The following is a 27,407-nucleotide window of genomic DNA, read 5'->3' on the forward strand; positions in this document are numbered from 1 at the left end:
TACGCACCTTCAAATAGTTCTTTCGTTCTTCGTTCTTCTACCGATCATTAATTAAATCTTTTATTAATTAATAATATATATAAAGTAATTTTACTAACATTAATGCAACGACGTAGTTATCACAATTACTCACATCACTCAGTGCATTAGAATCTGGTACACTAAGTTGTATTTGGGCGGGGCGTTGTATATGGTGAGGGAAATGAGTGCTTGATGCAGTGTTCACATGTAGCGATAGAATGAAATAGTCGTGTTACGCTATCGCAAGAATTTGCTTTGTAAATTTAGTTTTAGCTAGCTAAAGTCACTCTGTGTATATAAATTAGGAATAAAATTCTAAATCGATTGATTTTATGTCTACATGAATAGAAAAATCTGCATTGTCTAAAATGAGAGAAAGTCAGAAGTCGGCAGACAGGAAGCACTTCATTAAGTAACGTTCAGTTGAGAGCTGTCTCGAATTAGCAATTGTGGGACAGGTCACGTACAGTGCTTGGAAGAGTCTGCTCTAGTGTCTTTCCCAAGTTATGTACATATTTCTTTCACAGCCATTTCCCTTCACATGTGTGTACCCCTCGCTTTCTGGTTGGGCCATCGAAGCGTTTCCCATCTCCATCGACTCAGTAGTGGATGGACCCGAAACATGAGATTTCGATGAACGGGGAGAAACCCCACCCAATATTGAATCAGGATGAGCAGGGAAGGGGATCCGCAGCAAAGAAACGAGGACAGGAGCAGAAACCGCGACTTCGCAAAGAAGAACCAGTTTTTCGAATTCGATCAATTTCATCCATTCTCGAGAATTAGTCTTCTTGCATTCTTGACGAACTAATTTTTGACGCGAAGTGTAAGGTTTTTGAGTAAATTATAAATCTAAAGTATAAAAGTCTTCTCAATTTCGCACATTCCGGTGAGTAGAGCGGTTCAGCGCTTCACGAGCACCAATGAGCAACGCACTTTTCCCTAGAACCGAGAACGTAACGTAAAGCCGCATTCCTAATCTATAAATGCTTCAACAATTTTGGTTAAATGAAAGATTCGTTGAAAAGGATAAACTCCATTTTGTTATAATAAAAGTTTATTTAAATTAAAGTTAAACCATTTATTTCATGTTATTAGTTTATATTAATTCATTATTATATTTCATCTTTTGTAGCCACGATGCACATATTTTCTAGTGATACATCGGTAGTGGTATAATAAATTAGATTGGCTTGAAATCCAAATTTTTTTAAATACTCCAAGCGACCCCAATTCAATAATGAATTTACTTTTCGGCCGATCTGTTCTTTTTCACTTGAGGTTAAAGTTTTTATGTTTGTTCTTAAAAATATTGAATAATATATTTTTTTATCTTTTATGGTTAATTATAAAAAATGATATTTGGAATTTTAACATGAATATGTTACCTTGTCTCTCCTGAATCATTTTGAGTCCCTGGAGTATTAATTGCCTTGTTTAGATCAGAGCCACAAGTTGCCCAGCTAGCAATGCTACATAAAATTGTAAATTCATTTGCTGTAAATCCAGATTGTTCTAAATATTCTTTCCCAACATATGATGCATATTCACATCTGTGATGGCAACAAAATGCAATGATTATACCAGTGACATTGCATTTAGGTTCATTTTGCATTGCTTGAACTAAGCAACTTAGAGTTAAATCTATGAAATAATTTTTTCTAATAATTTTTATATAAATATTATGAATATAATATTAGAAATATATAAAAAAATATATATACCTGTAGCTGCTCCACACAAATGTTTTGCAATACCAACTTTACGTTCAAATTTTTTAATTCCTGTTATATCATTCAGTTTTAAGTCAGCAATGTCAGCACGTATTCTTTCTATTAAGAGAGAAGATTGTTCATTTTTCAATTTATTATCACTCTTATGTCTGTGACTTGAACGGTCTACTAATAAAATACAACAGTCTTTTTTATGTTTCACTATTTGGCCCAACCAATAACTTAGTTTACCCCTTCCTGCTCCAAATTCAATAAAGCATGTATTGTCTTTTATAAGATTTACACGTTCCAAGTGTGATAATAATGATGAATTTTGTAAGAGATGTTTCTTAATAGTTTTTCCACAAGAATTATTATTTATTTTATCTTTAAGTATTGGATGTTCCAATACTATTTTATGAAATTGGGGTAACTTTTCTATAAAAGAATTAAAGAATTATACACTTTTTAATTTCAAGTTTTAAATTTACATATGTATGTATTACTAACCGTGAACAGTTTTTACTTTGTCTATAACTGTATTTATTATAAGGTCATTTAATTCAGAGAGTGGTATGTGTCGTGGTGCTTCGTAAGTCTTATTAGCATTAATTCCTTTTACGATAAATGATGGTTGTGCATCAATCAAGCGTTTTGCATTGCATACTTTCAAATGTTTAGTTAGCTTGGACTCATAACATGTACTGGAAATGATCTATAAATTTTATATACATAACGAAATATGAAATATTTATTATAAAGAGACGTAAACTCACTGTGTCGGATCAAGTGGACATTTTATTCGTTTATTTTCAGACCCTTCTTTATCAGAATGATTAAATTCTACTGAAACTGGTTGATGTTCGCCGCAATACTTCTTTCCTTCCTTCACTATCATACGACAATAACGTTTTTTTCTTTTCACAAAATACATGCAATGACTTTCGCCGGTCATTTCACTTAATCGCTAGATTCTTTGTTCTATAAATTGTTTTTGTTCGATCACTATATATTTGAAAGAAGCTACAATTCTTACATATACATAACGTGACATAACCTAACAGTAAATTAAACACGCTGTTAGAGCTATGTAGGATTAAACTTACTTAATTGAATACATAAATATGTATTACTACATCTAATAATTTTATGATTGAAAAATGTTATTTATTATAAGAAGTCGATCATAAAATTGAGGCTACTTTAAGTTTGCGTGAAATATAACTCAACTAAAGAGTATGTATATAGTAGGCAATTGCAGCAAACGTCTGTAGCAGTCGCTTTCAAGCGTTCGAAGAGACAGAGGGTATTCATTTTTAAAAATATTATACATTTTTTAAGGTTATGTATTTAAACAATTGGATTTGTCTCGCGAAATTTCTATTTTGATGTTACATTACATATTCATTAGTCAACTATGGTTTGCCATATTGCATTGATAAACTGTTTTTATATTTAATGTATAAGTTTCTGTATTTATTTACGATTTTAACATTATATTTTACCAACAGTTAAAAAAATAGATAAATATTTATAGTTAATTTATAGTTTACTTTGTAGATGAAACAGGAATTCATAAAACCAATTGTCGTTAATACAGTTTTCTATTAAATCGAATATACATGCTTCATATTTTATCATTTCTACAATTTCAGAAACACTTCCTTCTGTATTTAAATCTAATATACTTAAAATGGAGCCTTTATCTAATGCAAATATCTTTGTGTGGTATATTTTTATATGCTTACACTTCGTATATCTATTTTATTGGAGTATAAATATGTATATACATACATATACATATTGCTTCTATGGCAATTATCCAGCACGACCAATATTTGCTATCGGAACGTCATCGAATTTCCTATTCGCTGTATTCTCTTGATAACAGTTAGTAGTGAATCATTTAACAGAAAGAATATAAACCGAATACAGACGATTTAACTCGGTGACTATTTTGTAAGCATCTAGCTATGCATATGTAGATTTAATATCTTTAAGTATAAGCGTGCGTTGTGTGCTTCTGTTCTTCTAGTACACCTACCAGACGAAACATTTTCGGCGGCCAATCGCGTGTAAAATTACTCTTTATACAGCGTTCTCCCGAATTAAGGTGTGTGGCATTCAGAGTTCAGCTGGAGTGTTATTCGCAATACGTTCTCGTTCTTTTATGCAGTTAACTACATTTATACTAAAATTGTGTACATGTATGTATATGTGTGTAATACAAGTGATAGTGAAGAACATTATCTTAAAAATCTGTTATGTATTCCGTGCCTTTTAGATCATAACCTCTATTTATATATTCCAACGAAATATTTAAAACAACAAACGATCGATATTTAGTGAACTATGATGAGAATCAATCTTTTCTTCCAACGATGCTTTGGATTTTTATTTAATTTAAAAAAAAGTATATGATGACAAAATTGAAAATTGAATAGTATTTGAAGTAATATTTCGATTAATTTATCTACGATCTACTGGTCAACTTACGCAGATAAGATTAAGAGTTTTAGGAACTATTGTGAAGTGATTCAGTCTCCCGTTATAGTTTCGTGGACTACGACCTTACACCAGTTTGTCTTTGTCACCGCATGTACGGTAGCAACCTGTTGCAAGCTTGTGACCGTTAAAAAAGAATGTCCGGTGCAGATTCCCGCAGTCAGCATGCATACATTTATATTTTAAGACCATTTTGGAACCGGTGGAAATGGTACGCGGTGATCGCATTATTAGGCATCGGTTCGATTATTTTAATTCGGCAATTCATATTCGTGTCCTATTTTCCTTTGAATCAGGTAGGACATAATGCATATTCGGAGGAGCTAAATCAAGATGGTACGTATTTATTATTCAATGTGTATCTACTTGGATATTGTCATGGTATAAGAATAAAATTTAAGTGGTAAATGAATTTGATAAAATCGACTAGATTAATATTAAAATAAGAAATGAATGATAACAAACATGAAATCAATATATAAAGAACACTATAATATAAGAGTATAATAATGAACGAGGAATATTTTTATTGATATGAAAGAAATGTTTTTTAAAAACTAATAAAATAATAGACTAATTTACCGGTGGAAAATATTGGAAATTCATGACGAAACATGTGACAATATTCTTGTTGATGTGCAACTTCTAAACAAGTATATTATTAATAATAATTTGTTTCTACTGCTGTTGCAGTCCTTAATAGGTGGTATAACTTTACTAATGGTGAGTTCAGAAAATTAATTATTTATCTTATATTTCTAAAAGATTTAATAATGTAGCAATAATTATAAAACGTTATACAACATTTCTTAATTTGTTCTTTTGTTTCTAAATCTTTTCACGTGTTTAGGTTAATTTCGTAATGGTTTTGCATTAAGAATAAGTATATCTTTTACAGGCACACTTTGTTTATATTTACACAGGGGTATAGAATTTCCATAACATAATAACAGTATTGTTTGAAGTTACAAATATTAATCTTAATCCTCCAAATTACATTTGTATTCAATCTGCATCTATTAATTTGTGATTTACATCATCACCGATCAAAACAATTGATAACGTCACTTTATCGATCATGTATTGCTATCTTTATTGCCATGATCGTGTTATACGAAATATTGTTGACCTACAGGTGTATAAACAGAATAAAAAAATAATTGATTGAAATCTCAAATGAATGCACTTACGCATAACTATTAATTACTGTTATTAACCTTGAAATATTAAACTTGAAATATTTTCCTATGTATATTGAGATAGCTATATTGACATAACGAGATATTTCTCATATTCTGTTAGGAAGTTAAGAGACATTTGTTTCGCGGACGTTTGTAAACGTAATTGGTTATGGAATGATCAAATTAAAATAAATATAGATTGAGGCTAGCAAATGTTACAAATATTTATTGTCCTTGTTTATAAATACATATTCAACAGGAATGCTTGATCGGTAATGTCAACTATTATTTTTCAAATTTTTAATTTGAAATGATATTTTAGATTACATATCCTTTTTAGTGTATCGTTAATTGTAATCTTATGAAATTCTTTAAAAATAGATAAAAAAAAAAAAAGTGAAATTGCAGAGAAACTAGCTCATCTTCGATTTCGATGATTTTGAAATATGATACAGAAATCAACATTTTGAACATTTATTTTCTTACATATATCATTAGGTGGTAATGGCAAAATCCGCAATCGCTTAGTGATTTCTACCTATAGTTGTGCATCCGTAACAGTGTATCTATTAGTTTGGTTGCTGGCCGCCATTTTCCTCATTTTCTGTTTATAAAGCTGGGTCGTGCGAGTTTAGAGCCCTATGCACAACTGCAAATGCGAGCTCGTAAGTAATGTCCGTTATAACTTATAACTCAATTAAAAGTGAATATCACCAGTGCATTGGGTTTGGATTAGATTTTTCAATTCGGCCGCCGCAAAGCGGCCAGCAACTCTTACGTAAAGTAATAACAATTATTCCGTTTCGTAAAATAATATCAATTATTCATTCGTATATAATTTTCATAATTAATCTGTTATTATCTTACCCAAGTATCGCCGGCTACCTTACGGTTGCCGGTTTGAAAACTCGATTAGGAGGCCGGCAACCAAATCGTACACATACGTTGCTACAAAGGCACAACTACAGGTAGAATTCATTGCAGTGATACCGCTAGTTTTTTGCAAATATCTCAGAAACTAAGAAAGATCGCCGGTAATATGTATAGGAAAAGTTATTCACAATATCGATTTTTAAAACATATCCAAAAATCATCGAAATTAGAGATAAGGAGCTTTTCTGCAGTTTCACCAGTAATAATTTCTATGGTATGCATATGCATATTTTTTTCCAACGATGTCTCAGCTATTTCAGTCGCGTTTACAATTAGTAACGTTTGAATTAATTTGTTCAGCCTATGTTTATGTCATGCTATTTAGTTATCAAGTCGCGTTATTAATACCGCATGTTAAGGACACTACATCAAGGACATTGCAAGTAACGGGATATTAAATATACATAACACTCGCACTCTTACTTATATGACAAATTGATACATATTTATCGAATGTTTTCTCCAAAGTTCAATTACAAATTAAAATCTCTTATAATTCTGATTAATTTGATTATGTATATTGTTTTAAGTTGTTAAATGGTACAATGGCAAAATACAGTCACCATCGGATCCGGCACATTGGCAGCGGTACATGACCGATATTCGTCGACATTGGATATTTCGGGAATACAATTCGGATCAATCATACAACCTTGAAAATCCAGAAATCGAAGATCAATCGATGGGCCAAGCCAAACATATTCGAGAAATTTTCAACGATAAGGTAATATTAAAATATTGTGTAATTATAATACTTTCAATATGAAATCAGTAAAAAGAATCACTGTCAATGGTCTCAATTCAAATATTTTTTAAATACATACTTCTAATATACAATTTTTACTATCAAATATTTTTAATATAAAATTGGTAAAAAAGAAATTACCGTCGATAGTCTTAATTAAAGAATTTTTCAGATATTTTCAATATAAAATTTCTGCTGTCAAATATTTTTCCTACGTAACGAAGAGAAATTGTCATTGATTTCAAAATTCAAATATCTCTATTTTTATTATTCAAATTTCTGTTATCAAGTATTCTTAAATTGAAATTGATAAAAAAAAAATTCAGTGAAATCTCAATTCAATTTAAGAGAAATGTATTTTAGTTCTTGATGTTTGAATAAGTGGCAATTGACAACGCAAGCATTTGGTAATTTGTTTACAGAAAAATGGCTTCTTCGTAGAATGTGGCGCTTACGACGGGGAGACTCGGAGTAACACATTGGTATTGGAACGATACCTCGATTGGAATGGTCTTCTGGTAGAGGCGGATCCTTTGAACTTCAGTAAAATGTTGAGAAAAAACAGAAAGGCCTATCTAACACCTACGTGCCTTGCCACTGAGCCATTTCCCTCCGTGGTACGAAAGTTCGTAATTTGTCGCAGAAAATTATATAATAAGTTACCTTATAATATTTTGCTATATTTCATATTTTTTATATATGTATGTATATATATTTTCCGTTGTGCAATTTTCAGAATTCCTTCTTGATGGCCAATAATGTTGGACGTCTTCACGAGCCGAATGCTTCTGATAGCCATTTACCAAATTCTCCTGATGTTGCCCACAGTGGTGTCCACATCTCAGTTCAATGTTTTCCATTTATAGATTTAATGGCTGCTCTTAATGTGACTACAGTAAATTATTTTAGTCTTGACATTGAGGGGCATGAGCTTCAAGTATTAAAAACGATTCCCTTCAACATGATAAATATCGAGGTGAATTTAAGTTAATTTAAAATTAAGAAAAAGATTATAATTTTAAATTTTGTTATTATTTTTATTATTTTTTAATTATCTTTGCATAAATTTTGAATTACGAAATTTTCAGACACTTTCTGTGGAATTCTCTCATGTTGAAGAAGGCCAAAAGGAGTTGACCAGTTTTATGGAGTCAAAGGGTTATTATGTGTATTCAATGGTTATTAGATCTGATAATTTAGCACACGATATAATATTCATGAAACACGACAAAAGGTTTAATTCACTAATAGAATAATCTCGCCTTAGCTACGTTAGCGTTTTCCTTTTAATATCATATTTAAGTAACTTATTTAATGGGAAAACTACATCATTAAGTTATACATTATCACATTAGAGTACATAACATGAAACGTATTTTATTGTAATGGTAAATGCAAAGTGTTAATATAAAAAACTAGTTGATCCGATATTATGAATATTGTTCGAATTTTATTTTACAAAATATTTACAGAAACATATATTTTGGATAATAAAAATAAAGTGTCTCTTTGTAAATAGTTCACATAAATAAAAATCAATAATGATCTATAAACTATTGAAAACGAACGCTTTGCAGTCAATTAGGAACGAAATCTATACATATAGCATATAAATCGCATTAAGAAGTTTGTTTTACTTGCTCCAGCTTATGCGTTCTAGATATTTAAATATTTTTTACGGTAATTGATTCCTACTGTAAAAATAAAAGTGAACATTATACAATTTTTAAAGACTACTGGAATGATTTAATGTACAATTAAATCAACCTGCCATTTATTGCTACGTCATGAGCAATAAAGTTTTAATAGTTAGCGCGATGGCAAAAATATCGATGTATATGTTCCGCAGAGACTGTAATTAAATAAATAATTATTTAAAGCTTGCAGACTAGTTTCGTCACCTCCTCAATACTTTTACTTCGTGGAAAATTATATCTATATAGTTTAAAAATATCTCTAATTGTTGTAATCTGTCATAATTATAAATATAAATCTAATATGTATGTAGTTCGATAAGCGCATAGGAACTTAAAATTTCCGTAGAAACTTAATTTGTCATTTTGTACATTCATAAAGATGAAAATTCGATAAAGAAATTCGAACGAACAATTTTGGCAAATCACATGAATCTTGGTAAACATGAAAGAAAAGCTACTTTTTAAGATACCTTTTGGTTCTTAAAAATTAATAAATTTTATCTATCGTATAGCTTATCTTTAGTTTTCCTTCAATTCGAAGACACAACTGTTTCATCTTTGTTCTAATACTTACTCGGTACACGGTTATATAATTAGTGATCACAGATTCCAAAATTCTATGCAACGATAATTTGATCCTAATATACCATTCATAATCTTATGCGGATTAATGTTTTTTTTTTGGTAATGAATAACATAAACATTTTAGGTCTCTTTCTCACGTTATTGAAGATACAAATAATCGAAGTAGACTACTAGACAGTCGGTACTTAATATTAAATAAATGACTCCAGCATTTTTTAATTTCTCTTAGGTTAGTTTTTGATAAATAGTGTTTCTATAAAATACAGAATGTTTCCGAAATCGTGGTAAGTTGAATAATTCTACTCTTTCAACTTAGATGTAACAGAAAACTCAGAGAATGTGTACAAAATGTAAAATGTAGAAATCAGAACCATAATGAAGTTTGTTTTATTCAGTCATCTCAGTCCGGTGGTCCGGTTTCACCCGGTAATGTCAATTGGTTATGGGCCGGATGATATAGAATACGGGATGTAAGATGTAGGACGTAAAAGGTGGGATAATCTTGGGGACCATGAAAAAAAAGGATAGTATAGGATTTGCCGAAAAATCTGTCTGCGGTACCAAGAGCGATATTTTCAACAATTTGTAAAGAATGAAAATAAATGTCATTGAAACTACGATTTCGAAAAAATCTGTATATATGTAGAATACACAATCCACATACGAATACGAACGACGTTAAGTAGCATAATCAGTGGAATTGATATAGCCAAGTCGGTGTCAGTTTGAAAGTGATAAATAGTACATTTAAATTAAGGAGAACAGGTATGGAAAATGAAGACGAGTGTGATACGCGGTGCGATTGGCAGCATGCAATCAACTAGTAAGGAAATCATCCTATATACAGCTTTAAACACAACACTATTAGTAGATGCTAACACTTAAGGCTTTAATTTACAATTTCATTACTATATCTTTTCCACCGACTATAATACGATATCATGGAATGGTTCGAAAGATCACAGTCTTAGAAATTATCCTCGTCATATTCCCATTTTATCCTTTCAAACATAACTCTCCTGTTTCTTCCTAACGATACTTCCACTAACAACCGTCGTCTGAAGTGGCACTTTGATCTGTTTCTCCACGGTCGTGCTGTTGCAGGGTGCCTTAACGCTGTTGCTCTTATTACTGCTGTGTCTCCTCCAGAAATCAGACTGATTGCTACTACAATTGGTCGAGCCAGTAGTATAAGTACCAGTTTTGTCCGACGTTTTTTTCTTTTTCTTTCTATTGGGGCCCAGACCACAAATCCTGAGAAAACCTTCCCTGAATTTCGTGGACATCAGATTGTAGAGGATAGGATTAATGGCAGAGTTCAGATAGAACATCACTCGACAGAAATAGAGCAGGGTGAAGTAGCGCTCGATACCAAAGTCGAGGATTACTTTAATTGGAACGACCAAGATCCAAAGTGTCAATGCCCTAAATGGTAACAAGCATAGGAAGAAACAAAACACCACTGTCCCTAGCATCAGCATCACCTGCTTGCGATATTTGAGCAAGTTATTGGACGAGCCACGGCTAATCGTCGAGTTTGTCATCAGATGTCGTGCAATCATTGTGTACAGAACCACAAGGATCAGCAGCGGTATCACGAAGAACACGATTATCGTGAACAGAACGAAACTGATCGGCCAGAATGAATTTGCAACTGTGCTGCAGGTCGGAATGTACGTACCGTTCGAGTTTTCTTCCTCTTCGTACTTGACCATCAGTAGAATGGGGCTGTGAACAGACGTTTTATCTAAATGATTGGTGATTTATGTTATTTTCGTTTCGTATATGGTGTACTTTTTAAATATTTGTTATTTTCCTTTCATATCTCTTGCAGAAAAATATTATTAGCTGGTCAATATAATAGAAGCTGATTTAGAGTAATGTATTATTAGATTTTGATAGTTGCACTACTGCGAGCTTAATATTGGTCAGTAATTGCCAGCAGTAGCTAAAGCATTACAAATGAATTACTAGTTATATTGATGAAATAGTAGCGCTGGAACTAACGTAATTAAATCATTATTGGAAAAGCAGTCATAGTCAGTAGTTTTGGGCAGTTCTTCAGTATATTTTTTCCAGTAGATTTTCATAGTTTTTTTTCTGGAAGAGATACTTCATATATTATAGTTATATATACAATAGCTATTATAGTAATGTATATGGTAACATATCAGTATATTTTTCTCAGATTTTATTTTCCAAATATTTTTATAAATTTACTATAGTAATTTCATTTGGAGTAGAAACATGGAATGTTATTATTAAATATTCTTAATCGTATTCGAAAAAGGTTACCATCGGTCAGTAACATATAAAAAGTACATAAAAATTCATATCACAACAATACAGTATTTGTTCGAAGAATACCGTTCTTTAATACATTCACATAAGCAGCTGTTTACAATACTGTAAGTCAGCTTTCTAATTAATGCCGACTGAAAACGTAAATGTACAGTAAAAACATCATGCCGGTTACATAAGAAAGTATCACACGAAGTTCTCTTCCTGTTCACTACTATCAATTTTCCTAGTTCCGGTCATATTGCTCCTTAATCCTCTCTTGGCACACTTCTTCATTCTGCATAGTTCCAAGAATCCTTTTTTGAACTTACTGCTCATTAAATTATACAATATCGGATCAATGGCGCTGTGCAGATAAAACATGATCCTGCTAAAGTTAAGAAAAGCGAAGAACGTGTCTCGATCGATGGCAGCAATTTGTTCTGCTGGTGCGATCACTATATAAAAGATCAGAATCCTGTATGGCGACAGACAGATGAAAAAGCTGATAACCACCGATAGTAACATCGTAATCACGTGCTTCTTTGCTCTGGTATGGTAAGAATCGCTTGTATTACTGGGGTCTGGCATTAATTGCCTGATGATGAAAGTGTACAGGATCAGCAGGATCAGCAGTGGCGCTATATAAAAGACGAGGACCAGAAGTAAGAAGAATACCACGGTGGCGCTACTGTCGGCCATCGTCAAACAGACTGGAACAAAGTTCCTCGCGTCTTGATCGTTCTTGTCCTCCTTCACGCGCATCTCCTGGTACTGAGAGACCCAGATTATGGGACTGCAATCAGTTAAAGCGAAATTGGCGTGCAACTGGAACTTTCAGAATCTTCAAGCTGGACGGAGATCGAGCAGGAAGGATGGCGGTTTGAGATTAACGTTTAAGCGGTTTTTAGCCCCTTTACCGACCGAGTTTGCAGAGGATTTGCCTTGTAAGCTCGGCGAAGCTTGTGATTCGATTGGAACTTGCACTACTTTCTTTTTTCATTGAGTACAAGCTATGGACCCTCATTGGTCTATAAGCCACATGAACAATGTTGAATATTAACAATATAATAGCAATACAAGAACAGTACCAAAATGTAAAAATAGGGAAGTCAGAAGTAAAAATCCGAGTAATCGCATGGTTCGTAATACTTCATCTTAATCTCTGGATTTAGTCTTAAATTTAGCGTTCTTCTTCTTAGTCTTTTTAACTTACACCTGGTTTCAATTTTATGTATTAGAAAACACCAGTACAATGTGTACGGTTTGAACTTATAGCTGACAGCTATTTGTTTTCTCTGAGTTTTAACATCATGATTCTTGTTATAAGATAACTTGCACTATATTGAAGGGTTGAATTTAGCCTCACCTGGACAGACCAAATCTTTAGATTAAAACAAGCAATATGTATTCAAAGCAATTATTTTTTTTCCTATACCCTGCTCTTTCAATTGGAATTATTGAATCAGTGTTGTATTGACGAAAATCTGACGCAAATGCTTTCGACACGTCTTCCAGGAAATTCTTCAATGACTCGAAGTTTAATGCGCGACGCACAAAAATAATCAATGGGGATTTTATTGCTGAGACAAAATAGATCCACCGTATTTTAAACCCGAGTATTGTGCAAACTTGATTAGCAAATAATTTAATTAACTGGATTAATAATAATTGAGTTTCTTTATACTTATTCGAACCACGTATAACATTATTCCCCTTGTTTCTCTATTTCAACAGTAATTTTCTTTTTTTCCGATTTTTCAATTTGAATAGATTTTTTCTTATTCTTACTTTTTATATAAATATACATATATATAAAAAAGAAGAAAGAAAATCATTCGAATTTCTTTGTTGAGATACAGGAGCTCTTAACTTTTCTGAAAGTCGTTTTAGGTATCGAGACATGGGAAAATAGCTTGCCGTCACACGGTGACACTCCCACGTAACCGAACACAGTATCCTGTTGCTTTCTTTTCTTTCTCCCTCCCTCCTTTCTTTTGTCTTGGCACGAATCTCGGACTCGATCTTCGCACGAAAGACGGCACCGTGATATTGAATTTCCTCGAATACTCGAACTGACGCAATTTTCGGTAATTGTACAGAGACTGTTGTGTTTTCTCTCTTTATAAATGGAGAGAGGAGGAGAAAAAAACGACGTATTTGTCAAAATTGCTAACACTGTTCAAAGTTTGTAGAAAACTGTTAAATTATATCAATGTCTGTAGAACAATTTATTTCCTGAGATTTTAAATAAGATTTTAAAGATAAATAGTTTTGATTGGACTATTCAAAATGATATTGTAAAGTAAAAATATAAAATAAAAAGCATTTTATTAAAAATGAAGAATTGTTTTGTCTTAAATCGACAATAAAGAAACGCAAGTGATCATTGATAATAATAAAATTAATGTAATACAATTCTTACTGTTTTCATTGGTCTTATAATTTATATTATACCAACGTATTTCTTTGAGTTTGAGTATGTTAGAACCCACTTTGTATTGTTACAGTTTGCTATAAATTCCTTCGTCTGATATCCCAGATACAGGGAAAAGGCAGATATTTGAAAATCTAAGGAACTGTGGTTTATTTTGTTAATGGTGATAGTAGAATTACCCTACATATCAAGAAGAGAGGATTTCCCCGGTGATTCATCAATAGTATTGTGTTGCAAGGCCATATACGAGCTTGGAGTACTTGGAGCTTCATTCAAGAAACATCCCTCTGAAATTATGCTAGGCATCTGTCTTGCTTTCCTGCCTTGATAAACTGCGATACGCTTGTGCTTGCTCAGCTTCCCAATGTCTGACAGATATATATATGTTGGAAAGCAACAGTTTCCGCGCTCAATTTCAATTTCTAGTTTCTTTTGTTGTCTCTTATAATCTATTTCTTTCCTATTTCTTCGAGTTGCAATATTAAAAGAAAGAAAAATATTTCGTATTTGATTTCTGAAGATCTAAAACAATACCTGATATTTGTTTTATTTTGTGCTTATCTAAATTCAAATTTTTATGCTTGTATTTGAAGTTTTAAATTTAAATCCAAATTCTAATCCTTGGCATTAACTTAAAATCAAAATCGCATACATATTCTATCACTTTATAGGTTAAATTATCTGTACATACAAATTGCAATTTCTTCCCCTAAATTTACTTCCAAATCTACCGTACGTCATTGACCTGGAAAACGTGTTTCTTATCACACCAAGACGTCACAGATCTAAAGGAGATCCCCTGTTTAATATCTCCTCTGCTGATAGGTCCCTCAGGAATAAACTTGGCAATTACTTTTCCTTTTTTACCTTGTCCTAAGTAACTCGAAGCCTTCAAATAGTACCATTATAACATTTCTACGATATATTTCTTCCCTTCATATATTCAATTATAGTTCTCTTCTGACCGAGTTTTACATCTCTGGTTTTTTCCTGATTTCATCCTGGACCTTTCTGTTCCATTTATGTTGTTATCTCCTGGCAATTTGGCCTCACTCAAACGACCATTTTGTTTGTACTTTTTCTAGCGAATGGACGTAATAACGTTTCTTGTCAATTTTTAGCAATTTCATATTTTTTTGTCTATTCACAATGTAATTTTATTTTTCTATGTGCAGTTTCTGACAAAACACCACCTCGCGGACCAATTACGTTTTGTACGCTTAGTACAAGTTAGAAAACTTCATAGAGTGTTCGAAGGTCTACTCACAAATCAGATTTGTTATCAGTGGAATGAATCTCAGAAATGGATGGGCCACGTTTATTCTTTCCATATCTACTAGAGAATAAAAGCTTTAAACACAAAATTTAGCAGAAATTCAGATAAGTGGTTAAATAAAATCTCTCTGTAGTGGTATTGCAATATGTTTTAAAGATCAGACTGAAGATGAACTTTGATAATTTTTTCATATTATTACCTTCAATATATCGATCTTTTCTTCTTGGAAACAATGTTGACTTTCTAAGAGAAACTCCTTTGAATATCAGATATTGAATATGATAGAATTCATGTAATAGGAACCAAGCAACCATGTTTTCTAAAAGCCAAAATTGATTTCTATAAGATGTGTTACATCTACGTTCAAACCAATCATGTTATTAAAAAATGCTATGAAATTCCCTTTGAACAAAATGTTTACTTGTTTACTTGTTGATCATAAATAGTTAAAGAATTCATAACATATATATATTTCTAATCTCTACTTTGTCATTTCCTTTTCCTAAAGCAAACTTTCAGTTAATTTCAATGTTTTCTTTCCTTTTGCTAGAAGGTATTCGGAGACTTTCTGTTTACTGAGCAGGCACGGGAGAAAAATTTTCCTATCAACTGGCATCCTTCTAATCCCCTAATCTATGGATGTGGATTACGTATTCTGTCTCTATCAATAATACCGTCGAAAATCCGAGATTACGATTTCAGAGGGCGGTACTGTACGGTAAACAGCGGCGGACGAACATATATCAGTATTTATATTGCAGAGGAGTAGCGTTGTATTTTCTAGTCTTTTAATACCATTGATAAGCTTTGCCTCAGAAATTCGATTCGACGAAACATTTTCGAATATCTGGAGCTATTACTTTCCCTTCAACTTCTGTTTTCTTCCAATTTTTCGGCACTTGCGCAAACAATCTGGGATTGGAATTCTAGGAAGTTGATATACTGTCACAACTGGCTACAGAAAGTGCAGTTTATAGATTTCTCAGAAAAGTATGTAGAAGTTGTGATGGATTTAGGATTATTGGATCTTTTAGTTCTTAAACTTTAAATACTTCTTCCTTGGAATTTATCCGAAAGAATTATTATCTTTTAAATTGAAGTTGTATTATAACTTCCTCGCCATTTTCCTAAGTAGTTTCACATTATCTAGTTTTCACTTTTTAGTTAGAAATTGATGAATCTTTTTCTACCAGTAACAGAATATGTCTATATGATAAGTTTTATTTGATCGAATGATTGAAATTTAAATATTTTAAATTAAATTTAAATGTTTCTTCAGTCAATTAAAAAACTGAAATTGTTCCAGATCGTGTCCGCTTAATAAAGTGCAACGAATCATAACGTAAAACATAACCTTTCAATATTCTAAATACTGAACAACATTTTATACTAATCTTGTATAGAATCATTTCTTTCCATCATATTATGCAAGTCAATTCAACCTTTATTCTATGTTGAAACGCGCCCAATAATTTTCTTGCGAAGCCATCGCCATCCGGGTTGCCCTCCATCTTCCTCGAAAGCTTTGTTCTTTTTCACCACGACACCTAATGCCACTCTTCTTTCTTTCTTCGATATTTTTTTCCTTGGAAGACGATCCTCCAGCAGTTTTTTCACAGACTGCTTTCCCGAGCCATAAATTCAGCGAAAGGGGGGCCTCGTCTTTGAACCGGGTAATCGCGCCCTCGTGATCCACGGGAGGAAAAAAGTGTTACCGATGTGTAAAACTCTCTCTCAAAAGTGGTTCACAGGCGATATTCCTTTTATGACCAGCGATACACGGTACCTTTCTTCGTTTGGGCTAACTCGAACGTGGATGAAACACCAGGTAGATTTTATGACTCGTTTGAATCGAATCTTTCAGCAATATATGGTCGACTTTCTTTGTTAACACTGGACTGCGGATATTTAAATATTTATAAAATATTTAATTTTTAATTGGCATTGTTGAGTCATAGATGATAACAATTATTTAGGTTAGGTTATTTAATTTTAATTTATATCCTATATCTTACGCGATGATATATATTAACGATATTTATCACGTAAATCAGGAGATACAAATTAGAATAAATACTTTAAGATTAAATAACCTACACTAAATTATTATGCGTCACCGAGATACCCATTGAGAGGTAAGAATGTAAAAATGCGTAGAATATACATAACCTGCAACAATATATAAAATATCGCAAAACATAGTATTCCTTATGATATTTAGGGAGCGAAATAAATCCCTACGTAGGCCCTTCCATTTCTCTGGTTATGTTTATAAAAATATAAGTCTTCACAAATATTCGTAGTCCAATTATTGCGTTTCGAACGAACTACCGATAGATTTAATAAGCTTAAATCTTTTCTTTTGTCGAGAAAACTTTTTACCAAGTGTCGAAGCAGTTTAGTAAAAAGTTTTGAAGTGTTCGTTGAAGAAATTTGTATTTGAAAGGCGATGTTGGTTTGTGTGTTTGGATCTTTCGGGATTTGTGAAGTTCTATCGTAGTTGTGAAGTTAGTAATATGAACTCTCAAAAATTTCTCAATTTTACAGACTTGTTAAACCGAATCACTACCAACCCATTGAAAGAAAAAGGCTAAGTTTTGATTATTTCAGGTATCTTAGGATATATGTGAGCTTTCTGAATATTCTTTTTGATTGTTTCCTAGCGACGCGTTTAATTTAATTACATAAAGTGGCCACGCATAGTGATTTTACTTAATGTCCCAGAAGAATGGTTGCATCACAGACTTATTCATGAGATTACTAATGTAATTCCAGAAGAGTATCCACACTTTTATTAGGACCATCCTTCTTCCAGCCCTTCTTCGCGCGCTTGGGGATCAGCCTTTAATAATGATTAGCGTATTTGGATAATTCTAATTTGGTTTGAAGATATTCTATTCTAAATAATTAAACTATGTTCTTAAGCATGAAATATTCATATTTAAGAGTCACATTTAATCATAATTTAAATTGAATTGAAACATGAATATTTTAATAGTGTATGGTAATTTAATGTAAATTAATGTATCTAAGAACTTTTAAAATTATCAAAACTACTGGCAGTGGTACTAACGCGAGAAAAGACAAAATCACTGTCAACACGAGTTAAACGAATCTCAATTTTAAAACTTTGTCACAAGATAAGTAAATCTTCGGCAATAACACAAACAGAGAAATAATCGTAAAATAGAAACTCGGAACGTATTACGGTGGTTTTTACAGCTTTCCTTTTAATTTCCATCTGGCTAGGTCATCATATTCTGCCCTCGTTATCCGTCCATTTATAATCCTTGCTCGTTTATCACCAGGAGTAAAGTCAGAAATTTTTCAGAGGATGTCTTACGGACCATTAAGGTTTTGCGGGTCACCGTCGTGATTTTCTTATCATCGCCACTCCACATCGATTTTTACAGCCGGATTTCCCCGGAAAATATCCCTGAGGGAAGCTGTTTCTCGCGCGTACAATAATATGGTAACATATGGCTTTAAATTACTATCGTCTTCGGTGAAACTCTCTTTCGCAATGTATATATATATATATATATATATATATATATATATATATATATATATATATATATATATATATATATATATATTGTAATTGAGAGAAACAGCTGCCTTTTAGCTTTCATGTATCCTCGATTCTTCTTCAACGCTCTCCTACCTCTGTGGCGTCATATTTCACCAATAAAAAATCGTTAGTTCTGTTAAAAATGGTTAACTGCAGCTATTTTTCTCTATAATGTTCCTGAAGATAGATTGCATAGTGTGGTATTGAAAAGTTTACTTCAGTTTGTTTTTATAAATATTTTAATGTCAATAGCTTAGAAAACTAATATCTTCTAAGTTCTATCATCTTTTGATTTTTACGCGTTATGGTTGGCACGCATGTCACAGTTTACTAATTTACTTATATAACGACCACTTCATCGATATTGATATTTGTTGAATCTTCACTTTTAAATACAAATCACAAAATGTCATAAATAGTCTTAAAGAAGTATATTTTTTCGCATTTTTATAGAAAGTTCCATCATATCTAGATATTTGCGCAGTGGTTGGTACACATGTTACAATTTATCAATATAATATGGAGATCACTTCATTGATATCGATACGTGTTAGAACGTGTTCATCTCTAAATGGAAATCACAAAATGTTTAAATACCTCTTTTTTGGCTATTAGTCTTGATGTTTCAACGTTTCATTTATTCATATCTCATGTCACGTTGCCGTTTCAATGATTATCTGTATCGCTACAAAAAATCGTCAAGCGTGACCGTGGTGCTTAATTAAACGTTTCAATCGTCAAGCTACAATTGGTATAAAAATAGAACGAAAAAATAAATAAGGAAAAATGTCAGGTAAATAACGTGCTTAATAGGACGAACTTTATTGCCTACGTAACTGGTGCACGACATTCAACCACGTGATTCACTGCAGTTTGTAGCTCACGCCACAGTGTTGCGCCACTTTAACACGGTGTTTACGCCCTCTGGCAATTAAGTTGAAAATCGTCTCGGGAGTCGAAAATGTAAGCGGCCCTTTCGTACACTATGGAATGATTTCATGGGAAAATAGATTTGGCACATTGATAAGAACTCGTCTTTGAATCGGATGAACAATCAACTACAGTAATTAACCTCAGTTATACGTTTCTGACAGATAATTTTACCGAAATCTTAAAATGTAGAATGACTAGATTCAGCAATTACACTTTTGATCGAGAAAGACCAGTCAACTCGTAATTTTAATAGCCATTTTCTTGGACAAAATAATTTCTTTACTTAGGAGTTTTCTATCTTTTTTAATGTAGTTTCATTTCTATTAAAAATGAACTATGTCATACTTACATTTGAAAGGGCTAAAACTAACCTTTAATTAAATTTAATTTATCCCTATTAAGTTTTAACTTTTTAATCATAGAAACTTCTGCTTAAAGAACCCGGTTAGTAGGTTAAGGTAAAGATAAAAATTCAAAGAATTTGATTTTAATTATCATGCGTTGTACGATATTGCTTTATTTATCGAAAAATGTAATATATAATTAAAGGCTGTTAATATACTACAATAAAAAACTTCGAAATATCGCGATATTAAGTAGTCCCAACTGAAATATTGACGGCAAACGCAGTCAATAGAAAACAGAAAAACGAGTTTGCGTTTAATTGCCTTTTCACGAAGTTTATGAATACCACTTCAGAGTTTCAAACTGTACAATATTAAATTCATGGAAAAAGAAGAGGCCTGACATTCCAAGTGTTTCTCTCGAATGAACAGACTGCAATATTCTGGATATTTCCGTTACATAGAAATGCAGCATCAAGGGTGAATGAAAAAAGAAATGGAGAGGGACAAAGAGATAGCGAAAGAAAAATAGAGAAGTGGAAGAAGAGGAAGTGCAAGAATTGAGAAGCGAATGAAAGCATGGTATGCGTCAACAGCGAAGAAAGCGGATAAAAGAAAAGTGCGAAGTAACAATTCGATGTTTCTTTTTATTTGTCTCACCTGGTGCAAAGCGCGGCCGCAACCCACGCAACGAAGCAAAGAAACATCGCTCTGGTCTTCGTGCACATATACCTATGCAAAAATACCTTATGTTAATCCCTGTTTTCCTAAAGGTTTAAAAAGTAACTATTATTTTTGGTCTGATTTGAAAAATAAATAAGTGGGAATCGTAACTGACACGGTGTCGCACACGGATAGTCACACACGAGTTCTGCATCAATTCACTACTTCAAAGGGATGAATGATTTCGACAGACACGTTTCACCAAGAGATAGGGAATAACTTGCTTTTGTTTTTAACAGAGTCGTTGCTTTCGTTCGTTGGTGGAATTTCGACAGATCGAATGTTTGGTTAGTTTCCTGTCGATTGAATTCCACAGTGTCTGTTTCGGAACGTGAGTATTATTGTATCAGAAAAGAATTGGATAGAACATGCAGCGTGGGACTTTTACCGTAGCATATATAAACGGACGAATACGCGACTAATGTGAAGATGAGTTTATTTTCTCTTTATATTCTGGACACAGGTATACAGTATATGTATATATTGTGTGTATAAATGAACATTTTGAAATTTTATTGCCATTATAACGAGAAACGACTATCTTGATTATATGGGCCGTTTATTTTGGGAGTGGTGTAAGTCCATTTCCCTTTGTTTCGAAATATCGAAGAGTACGCGTTCCCATCGATTGAAAAATCCTGATAAAGGTCAGTAAGCAAAATAAACTTAGTTTGTCTAAGTTTCTACGTATTAAGTAAATGTAAATACGATTTTAATAAAAAATCAAAAAAATTTAACCAAAATTAAATTCAAAATTTAACAAATGGTTCTTTTTAGAATTAATTAGATCAATATCATTTTCAGGGTCATGAATGGACTTATACAACTTCTAAAATTAGAGAATTGTGTAATTCATTAAATTTGTATTATTTAATATTTATATGTGTGATATTTGAAAATAAATAGAATATAACTAAATAAATTTAAATTATCATAATATTATTATGTCAGACCCCAGTAAATATTCGTATAACTATTAGATTCTAATGTTAATCCAAAATTATTCAATGAGAAAAGTAAGGAAGATAACAATATGTAATACTTCCTTCAGTTTTAGGTTTTTACTTCGATATGATATAAACATAAGATTATTAACAGTTTAGTAATAGTTTAAATATAATAATAATTACATTTAATTATAACAATTTAATTAAATGATATAATAATGATTCAATTAATGTAACTAATTTATCAGTATATTACTGAATTGCATTTAATATTGCATATTAATTTGGCATAATATTGCATTTAATATTATGCCAAATACAGAAGTTAGGATAACATTCGCAATCATTTGTTTTTGATTATTGGTGCCTGGATTACTTGGATGAAGTACAGTTTACAAGAAATGGAGTTACACCACTTTCAAAATAAACGATTACGCAATGCCAATTACTAATAAGATCTCAATTGATTAGAATAAACGAATATTTTAAGATTTAAATTATAAATTGTATAAAAAAATTTTTCGTTTTCTCAATTTTTTCAAAACATGGACTTACACCGTTTCCAAAATAAACGGTTCATATTGACCTAATTTGAAACTTGTGTCAGCACGTATTATATAGCACATGATATATTCATAAAAGGTTTCTATATGCAGTGTCGAATACTTTCGTGAGGCGATGTGTTTCGTAGTATATATGTATATATATAATAACGTAAATCCTTAGGGTAAATATGACGATCGATTTTGGAAAATCGAGTTTATTTTAGGAATAAATTAAATTATGTACAATAACAGTTAATAACAAATCTACTACAAATTTTACCTGGAAAATCGAGAATCGATTTTCCAAGTCCTAAATTACCCATCTTCTTTCGTGATCTAACCTATTCACTAAAATGAATGCCGGTAAAACAAAGCAAAAGTAAAAATGTGGATTGGCGGGTAGTTTGAATTCTATAGAATTTACATGTATATATATATATCGCACCTAATGTATATATTTACATGTATATATATGTATATATATATATCGCACCTAATTTTGTATGTAATCGGTATAAAGCATACACGTTGACTTAAGCTTACATACTTAAGCTATATTTTATCAGCGCTTCATTCGATAAGTATTAAACCAGCAAACTAAAGTTTCACTTTGACAGATTTTTCAAATTGATACTTTCCTGATTACAGAGAACGTAATATACTCGCTACGATTCAACCTTTAAGTTAGTGTTTTGTTTACTTGGGAGCGCCACACGGTTCGTGACCGGTTTCGTAACTATTTCAAAACCAATTGTCTCTGTATTTGTCGAAAGTACACAGAAAGATGCTATGTGTTTACTTGTAAGATATTGCTCTATAAAATATTCTCTTTACTTACCCAACCCGTAGGGGTTCGCAAATTGCATAATACCGCTCGAAACTGATTGCCAAGATCGTTAGAACCGAAGCGTGTGCCACAGTCAATTCTACAAATGGTACCGCTTTACCTGAAATTGGAAAAATTTGCTATTAGCAGAGAATTACTCAAATTATTGTTAAACGAAGATAACAAAGGAAAAATATAAAATAATTAAGAAATATTAAGAAATAATAAAAAAATATTTCACTGTGTCCGTAAGTTTTTTTTGCTAGTATTGTTTATAAAAATATCAATTTGCTTAAACATCCGCAATCTAATTATAATATAGAATAATTTATGAATGAATAAATAATTGAATGCTTTATGTACTAATACTAAATGACTGAGATTGACTACTTTTACAGAGGTTGAGAGAGGCTGGCCCGATTACTGGCTGGGATATTCTACTGATTGATCGATCAGCTGACTACAGAAGCAATTTGATTGGCTGTTGATATTTGCAATGCTCGAGCTTGTGCTATACATTCGTATCGTATGTACATATATTCAACATATTAATACAATTGTCCATGCAAATAAACGGATCTTATTGTAAATGTGATTATTGTGTGTTGAATATTTCAGAAATTTAATTTGACGTGCGAGAAATGCGATCTCGTTTGTCATTGTAATTTGCCGATCAGAGAATAAATAATTGACGGAATTTCGTGACTGAACAAATAAATGCCAGATATTTTAATATTTCAATCTAAATATTCGAAATTAAACAGAAACTTTGAACACGAAAGTCGGGTCAAGTTTCTCTTTTAAAGAAATACCTATTATTATCGAAACATGTATTTTATATAATGGGTAACTCAAAGAGAAACTTTCATGTATGATTAACGAAATTTAACGCAATTCTCGATTTCATGTTAAAATATACTTTCAAATATATTTAATATATAATATAAATATATCTATAATAATAATAAATAATAATATATAAATGTATAATATATAATATATAAATATTAACAATAATAAATATATTTAATATAATTTAAACGTTTAAAACTGAGCTGTCACTGAACCCGAAAATCACTTTAAGCTTTTCTTTCATACGTATAATGTTACTATTTAATTATTATTAATGAAGCATAACTTAAGAGGATGTTTCACATGTAATTAACGAAGTTTATTCTCAGATATTCGATATATTCAGCTTCATCCTTTCTTTTGACATAACTGCAACGGGTTTCAAAAGTTGAAGGGTCAATTTTCTCGTTGAACAGCCGGGAACGAGATTTACGATTAAAGATTTATGGTTGCGGAAAGGAAGCTTGCTCGACAATCAGGGTGTTGCAATAAACTGGTACGAAGCTCTGGATGCTATTATTTTTCGTATACCTTTCTTCCATTTACTCTATGTCCACGGCGTCAGAATCGGCTGAGTAATTTTGTCCTTGTACTGTTTCCTGGAAGTCACCGTGTTTTTTCGGTGAATATATCCACAACGAAATAGGAAGCATTCTATTACAAACATAAAGTCCTCCGAGTCGTTACCCTTTTACTTTTTACTCGACAACTTCTCTGGCAATTTATTTTATTATTTAAAGCGTACTTCATGTTTCAGATTATTATGTAACATAATTGTTATATAATTATAGCCATACATATATTTATAATTGTTATATAATAATTACTCCTTTATGCTTCATTATGGTACCTAACTTTCAATCTTTTAATATAACGTTGAATAATTTTTATCCGATTTAAATATAAGTTTAAAAAACACGGTCTTTCAATGTTTTAAAATATATTTCATGATTTTAATCATCAATGGTTATCATAGAGTGGAATCTCATACCACGCAAATTTTTTTACTTTAAATTTCATTTTCATCGTAATGTTAGTTGTAATCATTACGAAGAATAATCTTTTTTTACAACTAATCTAGTTCTAAATAATAATAAAACATTTCTTCTCAACAATTCCATTTCCTTGATTGCATTAATTTTTTTTTTTTATTTAGAAAAGGTAGAAAATAGAAGGATTTTTTTCCGGTTCTAATAAATTTTTTTCTGAAATTGGAGAGTTTTGGAGGGGTGGATCGAAGTTTACGAGACGAAATTAGAAAAAAGTGTCCAATAATAGTACCGTCAAAGATTCCGGAAGCTTGGCAAACGCATAAGCCATAGGAAGTTATGAGTCATTTTAGAGCATTGATCCACTTTGGTTTCCAAATATTTGTTCTTGTCGACGTTGCGTTCGTAAACACAATCGTCGCAAGAAGAATTCAGTCCTCGTATTATTATTTTGCCTTGTACCGGCCACCGTTATTTTTAATTCTTTATGCGTTTTAGTGATATTTGTAGAGCATCTGCAACACTGAATTATGTAATTTGACTTTCTGGAACATATCCAGTTACTTACACAAAATAATTTATTCGAAAATAGATATTATTTTAACTAAGACAACGAGTGTCCCTAATGCTATTCAGAGATAAAATAAAGTCACTCAGTTTCCAAACAGCCTGCATTATGTTTAAAAGATCACAAATCACGCGGATCATAATTTTTCCTTCCTTTACATATATTCAAATCCACAGTTACTTCCGACATAGTACAATTTACTATTATCAATCTTTGGAGCATTTTGTATAAAATTTTAAAAACAGCAACGAATTGCACGACTGTCGAAGCAGATAATCGTATCTTCAAATTCATATTTACTCGTTTACTTTACGATCACGCCGTACAATCTTCAATGCGATATATGAAAGTGGTTTCATCTCATTCCGTCGAATTTCTGCACGAGTTTCCAACAAGTCACTGCAATTGCCGCGAAAATTCTCTACGAAGGAGAATAAAATAACGAGAAAGAGATGTATATTCGAATTCCGTCAGATTTTTCCTTCTTTTTTTCCTCGTGCAAGTCACTTTCGAACGTGCACAGAACGGTAATAATGCGCTCAGCATTTCTCCTCGAGCAACAGGAAATGCCCCTTCAAGATTGGACGACTTCCGGTCAAACGAAGCGGTAGAGCCAGCTCTGCAACTTCCGACGCTTGGAAAATCTACCAACGCAGCGCACGTGGAAAGGAAAGAAATTGAACGGTGCTCTCCTTTGTTTCAATTTCACCCACCTTTTAAATTGCATTCTGGTATTATTATTAAACATACTCTTTAATTTACATCCGCCTGGCTAATTTTTTTCTACTGAATATAATTTAGATTCACAACTCCGTACGATGCAATTAACAGAACGCATCGATTAAAATACTGCGTTTAATTGTTTCATTAAAAATAGAAACGTGGACACGAGAATGGATAATTCTTGTACTTTCTTTATGACTGTTAGAAAATTAAAGGTTTCGTCAATGGTGAGTTGCAGATTTATATTTTTTGTCAGATTTGTAAATATTTATGAGAAATTCTGCTATACAGTGGAATTACTATTTTAATACAATAGTATAGTAGGATAGTAGTAGTAGTATAGTAGTAGAATTACCATTTTATCTATGGTTTTATTCGTTAAATCGAACCTGTGAACCAAACTCTTACTTTTACAAAATTAGTTCTTACAACGGATTAGGTATGTTTAGAAGTGTGTAAAATGATCGAATATAAATATACAATTTTTTACAGAAGAATTTCTTTGAATAACTCCAAGTCGACAGGTAGATTGAAAATAGTCCACTTTTCGTAGTAATATGGTAAACACTTTGTAAAAGGGGAGCGAAATATCGCTGTACGCAAATGAAGAATAAACGTAGTCGTGTAGCAACGTGAGTATTTCAAAAGGTTACCACGGTCTTTATCGTTGTCGTTGTAGTCGTATATCAAATGCGAGGTGTTATCATACATGCGAAAGCGTCTGCATAATGTCTATCGGCTTGGCAACTAAGTGATTGCGGATTTTGTTAATACCACCTAATGACAAAATCCGCAATCACTTAGTTGCCAACCCAATAGTTTGAGGATTCACGCGTGATCATTTTGTCTTTGTTTCTTACCTCGTCAATGAGACTGTTCTTGCACTAATACTCGTAAGAAAGGGAAAGAAGAGAAAGGTGAAAGATATTTTTCGTTGGGAAAAAGGAAACAGAGAGCGAGTTGCTGTGAAAAATATCGTAAAAAGAATACTTAATGCGAAAAAATGTGCGC

General features: G+C 32.1%; 4 protein-coding genes and 1 long non-coding RNA gene across 28 annotated transcripts in view; 1 reads left to right on the plus strand and 4 right to left on the minus strand.

The window, feature by feature from the left end:
• Nucleotides 1-274, minus strand: part of LOC122569265 — a 35,877-nt gene extending 35,603 nt beyond the window's left edge. For 4 of the 5 annotated variants that reach the window (XM_043730054.1, XM_043730051.1, XM_043730053.1 and 1 more), the window contains exon 1: nt 8-145. The gene's annotated coding sequence lies outside the window, so the exon portion shown is untranslated. Of the gene's footprint in view, nt 1-7 lie in introns of all 5 variants that reach the window. The other variant, XM_043730050.1, reaches the window with a different exon arrangement.
• A 462-nt stretch (nt 275-736) lies between these two features.
• On the plus strand, nt 737-8,981 carry LOC122569261 (protein Star-like). Of its 8 annotated transcripts, XM_043730035.1 has the most exons (8): nt 3,303-3,623; nt 3,769-3,846; nt 4,535-4,574; nt 4,932-4,961; nt 6,883-7,076; nt 7,520-7,714; nt 7,834-8,073; nt 8,186-8,981. In XM_043730035.1, the coding sequence occupies exons 1-8, from the start codon at nt 3,474-3,476 to the stop codon at nt 8,351-8,353; spliced, it is 1,095 nt and encodes a 364-aa protein (XP_043585970.1). In that variant the 5' UTR covers nt 3,303-3,473; the 3' UTR covers nt 8,354-8,981. The 8 variants fall into 8 exon arrangements, with proteins under 8 accessions (XP_043585974.1, XP_043585970.1, XP_043585971.1 ...); XM_043730039.1 differs by lacking the exon at nt 3,303-3,623 and adding an exon at nt 737-910 and having other exon boundaries at nt 3,769-4,574; XM_043730036.1 differs by lacking the exon at nt 4,932-4,961 and having other exon boundaries at nt 3,389-3,623.
• On the minus strand, nt 1,061-3,254 carry LOC122569259 (tRNA:m(4)X modification enzyme TRM13 homolog). 3 transcript variants are annotated; one of them, XM_043730034.1, is made up of 6 exons: nt 2,840-3,254; nt 2,510-2,738; nt 2,244-2,437; nt 1,746-2,171; nt 1,410-1,665; nt 1,061-1,323 (listed from the first exon to the last, which is right to left on the minus strand). In XM_043730034.1, the coding sequence occupies exons 2-6, from the start codon at nt 2,686-2,688 to the stop codon at nt 1,137-1,139; spliced, it is 1,242 nt and encodes a 413-aa protein (XP_043585969.1). In that variant the 5' UTR covers nt 2,689-2,738; nt 2,840-3,254; the 3' UTR covers nt 1,061-1,136. The 3 variants fall into 3 exon arrangements, with proteins under 3 accessions (XP_043585969.1, XP_043585968.1, XP_043585967.1); XM_043730033.1 differs by having other exon boundaries at nt 2,510-2,714; nt 2,840-3,253; XM_043730032.1 differs by having other exon boundaries at nt 2,510-3,254.
• A 146-nt stretch (nt 8,982-9,127) lies between the features above and the next one.
• LOC122569258 (growth hormone secretagogue receptor type 1) overlaps nt 9,128-27,407 on the minus strand; it is a 79,687-nt gene continuing 61,407 nt past the window's right edge. For 10 of the 11 annotated variants that reach the window (XM_043730025.1, XM_043730027.1, XM_043730026.1 and 7 more), the window contains 3 exons: nt 23,277-23,385; nt 20,884-20,955; nt 9,128-11,107 (listed from right to left, as the gene is read on the minus strand). In XM_043730025.1, the coding sequence (XP_043585960.1) occupies nt 10,384-11,107; nt 20,884-20,955; nt 23,277-23,385 (905 nt within the window). In that variant the 3' untranslated portion in view covers nt 9,128-10,383. Of the gene's footprint in view, nt 11,108-11,561; nt 12,456-20,883; nt 20,956-23,276; nt 23,386-27,407 lie in introns of those variants that run through there. The other variant, XM_043730031.1, reaches the window with a different exon arrangement.
• On the minus strand, nt 12,467-18,269 carry LOC122569269. The gene is made up of 3 exons (XR_006317388.1): nt 16,815-18,269; nt 15,572-15,691; nt 12,467-15,429 (listed from the first exon to the last, which is right to left on the minus strand). It is a non-coding gene; the product is annotated as an uncharacterized LOC122569269 (long non-coding RNA).

The sequence above is a fragment of the Bombus pyrosoma genome, linkage group LG7, assembly GCF_014825855.1.
Source record: "Bombus pyrosoma isolate SC7728 linkage group LG7, ASM1482585v1, whole genome shotgun sequence".
In the NCBI taxonomy this organism is placed as follows: Eukaryota; Metazoa; Arthropoda; class Insecta; order Hymenoptera; family Apidae; genus Bombus; species Bombus pyrosoma.

Coding starts and splice junctions, on each gene's coding strand:
- LOC122569259 (XM_043730034.1), bottom strand. CDS start 2,688: ATGACCGGCGAAAGTCATTGCATGTATTTTGTGAAAAGAAAAAAACGT. Junction 1,666..1,745: donor TTTGTGTGGAGCAGCTACAG/GTATATATATTT, acceptor ATTATTTCATAG/ATTTAACTCTAAGTTGCTTA. Junction 1,324..1,409: donor AATGATTCAGGAGAGACAAG/GTAACATATTCA, acceptor AATATTTTTAAG/AACAAACATAAAAACTTTAA.
- LOC122569261 (XM_043730035.1), top strand. CDS start 3,474: ATGCTTACACTTCGTATATCTATTTTATTGGAGTATAAATATGTATAT. Junction 7,077..7,519: donor GAGAAATTTTCAACGATAAG/GTAATATTAAAA, acceptor ATTTGTTTACAG/AAAAATGGCTTCTTCGTAGA. Junction 7,715..7,833: donor CTGAGCCATTTCCCTCCGTG/GTACGAAAGTTC, acceptor TGCAATTTTCAG/AATTCCTTCTTGATGGCCAA.